General features: G+C 34.0%; 1 protein-coding gene across 1 annotated transcript in view; it reads left to right on the top strand.

Annotated features, from left to right (window-relative positions):
• LOC117106661 (DNA mismatch repair protein Mlh3-like) overlaps window positions 1-9257 on the top strand; it is a 15010-nt gene extending 5753 nt beyond the window's left edge. Inside the window, exons 9-15 of the mRNA XM_033248062.1 lie at window positions 855-4126; window positions 4421-4660; window positions 5064-5114; window positions 5255-5526; window positions 6234-6336; window positions 6613-6770; window positions 7401-9257. Of these exons, the coding sequence (XP_033103953.1) occupies window positions 895-4126; window positions 4421-4660; window positions 5064-5114; window positions 5255-5526; window positions 6234-6336; window positions 6613-6770; window positions 7401-7466 (4122 nt within the window). The 5' untranslated portion in view covers window positions 855-894 and the 3' untranslated portion in view covers window positions 7467-9257. The remainder of the gene's footprint in view (window positions 1-854; window positions 4127-4420; window positions 4661-5063; window positions 5115-5254; window positions 5527-6233; window positions 6337-6612; window positions 6771-7400) is intronic.
• The last annotated feature ends 217 nt before the right edge of the window (window positions 9258-9474 follow it).

Below are 9474 nucleotides of genomic sequence, written 5' to 3'. Positions count from 1 at the left end.
TTATGCAATGGCCTACTCAATGTTAGGGCTGTTGCTAAACATCCCTTGCTTACTCACAGATATAGCATTACACACATTTTTAACATAAAAAAACGAAGATTAACTATGTCACCACTTGTAGCGTATGTTTTCAATGTCATCGGTTATAGCTACTTCACATGTATGTGTGTGTGTGTGTGTGTGTGTGTGTGTTTTGCCTGGAAAACATGGCGTTGCGCGCAAAAGGTGATGCCGCATGTTATCTTATTTCAGCTTATATCGCGCGCCGTGCAAAATATATGACGTTTCATCTTTTCCCATTACAGCTTAAAAAAATCCTGGGGAGAACCCTGAGATATATGTACAGTAACATGGAGTATTTTGTCAAGATGTTCCTTAAATATATTTGTAATAGATTGTACCCCAATTTTATGACAATGACAATTTTGTCACAAATTCCATTGCTTTTAAAAGCCAAGAAAATTCATGGTTTATGTTGAATAACAATGAAGCATCTGTTGATTATAATACTAAATGAAAAAGAGATAATATGGAGCAACAAATTCTGTAAGTGAAGCAGAAATGCTTTTTTTGAAACCATGAATTAATTCCTGGTAATGATATGAGTGATGACCTACAGATAGAACTGATTACCTATATTCATAAAATTAGTCTATTTCTTCTATGAGAGATTATGAATGATGGTCATTACAATCAGAGTTAAAAACAAGCAGTTGCACATGTATGGAACCTCAATTATATGTCTGTCTTTGGATTATTATAATTTTTTTTAAGTCAGTCATTGTCATACTAGGCTCAGCTACTGTAACTGTAATTTAAACAATAGTTTATCATCATATCTTTGTGTTTTACAGTAGATGTCATAATTGGTTGAGTGAAGTGCTGTATAACATCATGGAAGCTGCAAGCCCAGGGATTGAGCACTTACAAAAGAGTATCGTCAGTAGACTTCGATCTGGTATTGCCATTGACTCTATAACCCAATGTATTGATGAATTGGTAACCAACAGTATTGATGCTGGTGCTAGTTGTATTGCAGTCAGAACCAATATTAGTATACTGCGATTTCAGGTTGTGGACAATGGTTGTGGCCTCACTAAAGATCAACTATCCATCATTGGTGAAAGATATGCAACAAGTAAATGCAATGAACTAAGTGATCTTGAAAGATTAGAGAAATTTGGTTTCCGCGGTGAAGCAATTGCCAGTCTTAAAGATCTCTCCAGCATACTGGAAATAGAATCAAGGGAAAAAGCATCATTAAATACCTTTTGTAAGATATTTAGTAATTCGAGTCCCACTCAGGTTTTTCAAAAGAAAAACGACAGACCAAGTCAGGGAACAACTGTTACTGTTCATAGTCTCTTTCACAATCTACCTGTCCGTCAAAAGCGAATTAATGAATCACTTGAGCTTGAATCAATTCGACATAGACTGGCTGCAATCGCTTTAATTCATCCAAAAATCTCATTTTCTCTTCGAGATGATTCCTCCAATAGCATTATACTGCAGACAAGGAAAACTGGTTCAATTGGAAGGAGTTTTGCTTCTCTATTTGGTGATAAAAAAGCTGCTTGTCTGAAAGAAATCAAATATTGCAATGAAGACTTCAGCATTGAGGGTTTTATTGGGACTGATGGACACCATAACAAAAGCCTTCAGTTCATGTATATTAATAGCCGATTGCTACTTAAAACAAAGCTCCACAAGTTGGTGAATACATTACTGAGTAAATCACTAATAGCCAGAAAAAAACTGTGGCAAACCTCTGAAACAATCCAAAGTACATATAATCAGATTAATGCTAATAGTCCTGGCAAGGCAACAGATCAATTTGGAATTTTTGTACTGAACATCAGTTGCCCACTGGCAGATTATGAAATTACCCTTGATCCACGGAAGACACTAGTTGAGTTTAAAGAATGGGAGAAGATTATTGGATGTTGCACAGAACTTGTAAATGACTTCTTATTCAGGGAAAACCTCACAATGCCAATAGATAACATCACAACAGAGATACAGTTAAAGAAACAAGATGATCTATTATTACCCAGTGCAAACAGTGATTTACATAAAGACATCAGTGTAGATCGGTATGGGCAAGCAATCTCCACTTCCTCCTGCACCAGTACACTGCATTCTTTGATAGTGAAAAGGCCATCCACCTTTGAAAAACAGCAATGTCACATTAAAGATATTTTAGATTCTGATACACCTATATCACTGGACAAACCAGGTGAAAATATGAAAAAAGTTTCATTGGAGCTTAAAAGCAATATCCAAAATGATGGTAAGTCTTCAATCACATTAGATGTGACTGAAGTGTGCCCCAACAGTGATTCTACACCAGGTGCATCTGAAACAACTGAATCTATTGAAGCTGAAGAAAGATGTGCAGGAAATGATTTTACTGATGATACAGACAAGCAAACTGCTACTAACATGCAAATGACACAAAATCGTATGTTATCTGTGAAAGTAAATGGCCAAGAGATGGTTGACGAACTTGAATTCCTTGAAGAAGACTGTCATCAGAATTCTACTAAGTCACCAGAACAAACTGTTGATCATATGTTGAGTAATTCAATTGTTCCATGTGGAACAAATTTGCTATTTGACAGAAAACAAAGAATGCTATCCAGTGAGTCTGAAAATTCTATAGTTTCAATGAGTTTAAGGAAAATGTCTAATGTTAGTGACAGTGATTGCTCTAAAATAAATGTCACATCTGATATTCATCCAGAAGGCTTTAAAGATATATCCTATGCATCAAACAGTAACCATTGTACATCCATAAAAAATGATGATGCAAAACTTAAAAACCAATACTGTCATCAATGCAAATGTTCCCATGCTGAACTTCATAGGCGAACGTTTCACAAAGTAAGTGGTAAAGATCTTCTAGAAGATCTTGAGAAATTGGATGCAGACAGTCAAGAGAGTATGGAAGACAAAAACTTGTGTGATGATTCAACAAATTTCTTGCAAAAAAGGCAAAAACCATCTACCAACCATCTAAAGAATTATACAAATTCATTGCAGATATTTAAGAAGAGTGAATGCAGAACTGGCTCAGTGCAATCAATGCTGGCACATAAACTAAAACAACAAAAGGAAGGTTGTGATACTGATAAGCAAAGATATAAGCTTGCATACTTCCATCAGGTTCCAGCTGTTCTATCAAAAACTATAGGTGATAAAGAAGATACAATGGTAGCCCTGTCTTCTTTCAACAGAAATATAGAAATGCAAGCCATTAATTCTACAACCAACCAAGTTAATAATGCCAAGGTAATATTGAAGCCAAACTCCAAATCAACTCCCAAGGAAAAATGTGAAGATCACATACATGATGTTATTTTTGATGTTATTAATGTGAGATTGCAACAAGGCTCTATGCCTTCAGATGATGACTCTTTTTCATGTGAGAACAATGTCATTGTTTCAAGTGGTCACTCCATTGAGGATACTGCAGAGGATATACAATTATCTAGTTTTGATTCTAGTGATAATGAGGCTGGGCTAGATTTTGTAGATCTTTCAGTTGATGCTGAAAGTTACAAAATTGCAGATAACAGTGAAAACATATCTGGAAAACCAGTACTTGTTGAAAATCTGTCACAGTGTAGCAGAAATTCCAAAAACAAGTGTGATAATAATGCTCATCAGAAAGACAGTGATGTTTTAAAGAGAAACTTCCATGTAGAAGAGGAGGAAACAAGTTTTGGACCAAATTCTGAAACTGGAATAGAGCAATATCTCCTCGATTCTACAATTAAGTCTGCACTTGATTCAGATCTTACTAATCCATCTTTACCTACAGACAATTTGAACTCTTCTGAAAAAGAACCAGTTACAGAAAAACAGCCTTGTGAAATTTCTTTGACATCATGTACAGAATTTCTTCCCTCACCTTCAGATTCTTCATCCCACTACCAGAATCTACCAGATGCAGTGATTACAGAGAATGATATTAATGGGTGGTTGTGCCATTATGATCATAGACTTGGAAAAAATGTCTATGTGAATAAATTCACTGGTAACAGTCAATTTGTGGAACCAATCCAAATTGAGGAAGATGACAGGTCTGACTGTCAGGATGGCACTAGCTGCTCCGTATCAAAAGGTATAATCAGTATAATATTTACTATTTAGAATTTTTAAAACCCATAGGTCAGCATTGGATTCTTGATCTCAAAACCTGATTATCTTTTTTTTTTCTGTAATCAACTTGTTTTCTGTTGTGGGTACTTTCAACCTCTAGTTAATAGGTAAGTGGTTGTTTGTGCTATATCTTTGGATCTGCATTAGATACGTATTATACAATTTGGGGTGTTTTATAGTCTTAACCAATTTCATTTAAATTGTTTTAAATAGTAATTGTAATTTAAAACACCTTTTGTTTCATATGTACTTTCAGATAGAAAGAAAAGGGCACATCCATTCCTATCATGCAATGCAACACCATTTCTCCCAAGAACCAAGAAGCAGCGACAGAGTTTTAACCCACATGGAATTGCAGTGAAAGATGTGGATGAAAGTTTCGCTGAAAAAAAATCTACCACAGTATCCTTAGAAAATATGGTTGATGATCATTTGAATGAGCTGGAAGTAGATATTGAGTGCAAGTGGAAAAATCCCTCAGAAATTATAAAAACAGGTATGTAGTTTCCAAGCCACACTTTTAATTGATTAAAGTCACATACTTGACAAGTTGGAAACATAGATTAGCATGCTCACTGATGGCCACCAGGTTTTTGAATGAAAGCATTCCATCTTTTATATGCAACACATGATGTTTCATATTGGTTTTTCTAGCAAACTGATACCTTTTTAACAAAATTCATGTTGACAACAAAGAAAGTGGAAATATAATAGATTTTTTTTTTTTTTTTTTACCAGACGAGCACTTTCAGGCTATATAATACAGATAACATTTGGTTCTGGAGGATTTTTTTAAAGATAATTTTCATGGTTGGAAGCACAATTTTTTTCCAGGCCTGCCTAAAACATGTAAATTTGTTAATACAACATATTGTTTCTCTTGTTTTGTTATATAATAGGTAGTGATTTGAGCAGCCTCATAACTCACTGGGATTCTGGTGCTGCTATTTAAATTGTTAAACCAATAGGCGAAGTACTGTACAGTATATTGAAACATCATCGATAGCTGGATTAGGAATTCACAAGGATCAGTAATTTACCTTATTGTTTAAAATTTCTTTTTATCATTAATATTGTTTTAATTTATCAGATGCTATTGACAATAGTGAAGATGGATTAAATGAGGGATTTTCCAAGGTTAGAATTAAATCATCAAAGTTGCATCCACCAATAACCATGACATTCGCCTCCAAAGAGATGAGACTGATTGTTGGCTTCCATGATAGGTTTAAGAGGATGGGCCTACAAATGGATTGTGTTGAAAATGCTGTGGAAGTGACTAGTGTACCAGCTTGTTTCGTTGAACATGACGTGAGTGAAATGAAACACGGACGAAAACCAGTAACAGCCGCAGTTGTCGAGGTAAGTAGCAGGGGCGGATCCAGAATTTTTCAAGCGGGGTGCACAACATTTTCAGAATAGGTAAGTGAGTAGCACATAACATTAATATCAGGGGTGGCACCAGGACTTGCCCGACGAGGGACCATGGTCCCTGATGGGGAGGGGGGCGATTCCCCCAACGAGGCGTAAGTTTTCCCAGACGAAAGCAAAGTGGGTGTGGTCGAGCTTCCATTAAAAGTTTTGCAAAGGTGGCCCAAGGGAGAAGCACCCAAAAGTTTTGACAATTTAGGCGTTTCAAAAGGCTTATTTAACCAATTTTAATTGTAGAAAATACATAGAACCTTTTTTCTCCAAGACGAATTGTGCTTTTTCCCTCCGGGGTGGGGGGGCTGCTCTCCCTGACAGGTTTTTTTTTTTAAGTTTTTTTTTTTTTTAAATGTGTTTTAATAAGAATATTTCTATGGTTGAATTGACTATGAACACCATGTATTAACAACACTGATACAAACTGCATTTCAATCATGTCTTTATTTTTTATGCTGTCATACCAATAGCAGAATTGAGATGTTTTCATAAACTAGACATTGATTTTAAATTACACTTTGATATTAACATTTCAGTTTTGCTGCCTGTTGGACCTATATATTGTGTTTTTTTACTGATGATGAAATTTTAAGATTGTTTTATACAGTTTTTAATTTAATTTACATAATTCTATCTTTATCTAGTCATTGGTAAATGAACAATTAACCTTGTGGGTGGAGACATCAGGAGCATGTGCGACCTTGCCTCAGACAATTATCAAAGTGCTCAACTCTCAAGCATGTCATGGTAATTTAACCTCCATATTAAGATCATCACTTTCAGAAAATTTTAGCAATACAGTGAGCCCTTATCTTTTGAATTTGGTAAATACTTAAAGCATGCCAATGCCAATTTTGTTACAGTTTAACTTTAATAGGACTGTCAGGGTAATTCTCTCAATCAATAAAATAGACTGCCACAACATCTATCTGCCAAACTCAAATAGCTGCTGGATGTGGGTTAGGAACATTTAGTGCTTTTCATATTAAAATGTATGTACATTTTATATTGTATACATATTAGGTGCTATCAAGTTTGGTGATATGTTGGATATGGCAGAGTGCCAGAAACTGGTAGATGAACTAGCAAAATGTGCTCTACCGTTCCAGTGTGCTCATGGACGCCCATCAATTGTGCCAATTTTAGACTTTAACTTGATGCGACCTGTTCCTGTTTCTGAGGTTTGTATGCAATGATAATTTAGCATAAGTATTTTAAATTATTGTTGGAACTTCATTCTTGGACCAATTGTCCAATCATCTCATGTCTTTTAATTAGTCACAGTCTCCATGGACATTTCCTGAATGTCAATCAAAGTTAATAATTAACCAACCAGAACAGGGGAAGGTGGATTCTATTCTGGTTGTTAAACTTGTGATCAGGACCACACACTTACCAATCTCGGCCAGCCATGCTTTAGATACCACAACTTGCATTGTTGACAGACTGTGAAGTGGCTCAAGCTGTTTCAGCCCTGAGTGCAAGCATTCCCTGGCATAGTGAATACAGTATTTAAGTAACTCCACACGGCCTGCGGATTGCTCTGTATTCAGGCTCAGGGCCAGAAATATTGGAATCGTCCATTGTATATGGCCTGCGTATTGTTCGATATACATACGCAGGGCAGTTCGATATACATACTCAGGGCAGAGTTATGCACCCTATAGGGTGACTGCTGTAGTTAATAAATTAATTATACTGGAAGAAAAGAAGAAACTGTGAATTACTTCCGTTACAACATAACCAGATCTAGGTTTACAAGAAATGTTAATTTTGGAGTTCTGATTTAATTCCTTTTCATCTATTTTTAGGTATCAAGTAAGCCACATCTTTCGAAATTACAGAAGTCAAGCCCTGGTCGCAATGAGCCTGATTAACGACTCAAATCCTTGGACTATTAATAAAATCAACAATACAAGCTATAGCTGGTGCTAGCGCCATGAATTTTTAATCTAACAAACGAAAGCATTCAGGTGTAGTGCAGAATAATTTTTTTTAACTACACATGATCATTATATGATTAATACATGATTTAAGATAGTAAGTATATCTTTAAAAATGACAAATATTCAGATAACATATAAGTGGGATTAAACCTATGCTTAAATTTATTATTTATTAAGTCAGTATATTAAAATTCATTTTGCTCAGAGATTGTGAAAAATAAAGATAAATGCAATACATAATGTAGGCCTATGTGAAAGAATTCATAGGCCTACGAAACATGCAACACTTCTGGCTGGCCTGTAAAGGAGGGTAGAGTACAGTAGATAAGAAATGAATAAATAGTATAGAACATAAATATTCATACACTGATCTTTTCCCCTATCAAACAGATTCTTTCAATATACTAGAATGCTTTCGGCATGGATAAAATAAGTTTCTGTTCACACTGAGGGCTGAATAGGTTTCTCTTCATACTCACAGCAGTAAACTTCTGTTATACTGGTAGTTTAGTAACTTTCTGTTCATAATCAATCCTATTAATATTTAGTTCATAGATAGATAGATAACTTTATTGTTCTCATAAAAGTACCAAAGGTAATTCATCTTCCTTTGCCAAATGCTTAACAAGATTACACAAGTGCAAAATGACGAAAAAATAACTATCAAAAATATAAAGTTACATCAAAAATTTTGTATGAAAAAAGGTTATTCATTATTGTGTACATTATAAAAATATTATAATAATAATTATTACATTTGAAAAAATTAAATAATTTAATTACAAAATACAAAATTTGATCAATAATTTAGTATAAAAGTAGGTCATTCATTAATGTATTTGAATGTAATTAAGGTCTTTTCATACTGAAAAGTGCAGTAAATTCCTCTTTAAACTGACTGAAATGTTGAGTTCATACTCAGAGACATTACATTTCTGTTTGTATTGGCTGCTGAATAACTTTCAGTTCATTTTATGTCCTCAATAATGTTAAATTCATACACAGGACCACTTTCTGTTTATTATACTGATGGCTGAATAACTTTCAGTTTATACTCGTTCCTCAATAATGTTGAGTTCATACTCAGGGCCAATCACTTTCTGTTTTACTGGTGGCTGAATAACTTTCAGTTTATACTCAGTGCTCAGTAATTTTTTTTTTCCAATTTGCTCATACCTGAATACAATAATTTTTGTTTAATTTTAAAAAATATTTTGAATCATAAGAAGAGGACAGACAAGATAAATACATTCTGTTTTCTTATTATGATCAATACTTTGGGATAAATGAAAATACCTTGTATTCTTTTTTGACTGCAGCTCTATACTTTCAATTCAAAGTATCAGTCAGTCTATTAAAAACATAAAATATCTACACAAAAACATAACTTTCATTCCCATCTAAATGTTTCCTAATACTGTACAAGATACAGTATTTATTGTCAATTTATAGTTACTTTACAGTATATGGAAAGGCTTTTGTTAATAATATGTATTCAATGTTTCCTGATGAATTATTTTTGTCAATTTATAGTTAATATATAATGAAAAGTCTGTTGTTAATTTGTACATGTAAAGAAATATTGTTGTACAGTACAGGTATGTGTTATTTTCTTAAAAAATGGATTTGTCTGTCAATGATGGGGTAGAGCAATTGTATGAAAGTAATTAAGGTATATAAACCTAATGTTTTATATTGTGCAATACAAATTTTAAAAAAGTGTTAATGTGTTATCTATATGCATTTTAAGTGACATATATGATATGATACTTAATTTTGTCAAGATTTATTAATTTAGGTAATGAGTTCCTAATTTATATGACTAAGGTTAGACTGCACTGAAAATTGTATTCGGTGTCTGGAACACTTACCTAATGAAAGTGTCAGTGAGATTTTAACAATAATTTTAGCATTTATAAGTGCTCTTCACTAGAGTCTC

This window comes from Anneissia japonica, unplaced genomic scaffold (assembly GCF_011630105.1).
Source record: "Anneissia japonica isolate Jap-2015-1 unplaced genomic scaffold, ASM1163010v1 scaffold288118_len230876_cov182, whole genome shotgun sequence".
NCBI lineage: Eukaryota > Metazoa > Echinodermata > Crinoidea > Comatulida > Comatulidae > Anneissia > Anneissia japonica.
Note: the sequence above shows the minus strand (reverse complement) of the source record. Positions and strands in the feature narration are given on the sequence as shown.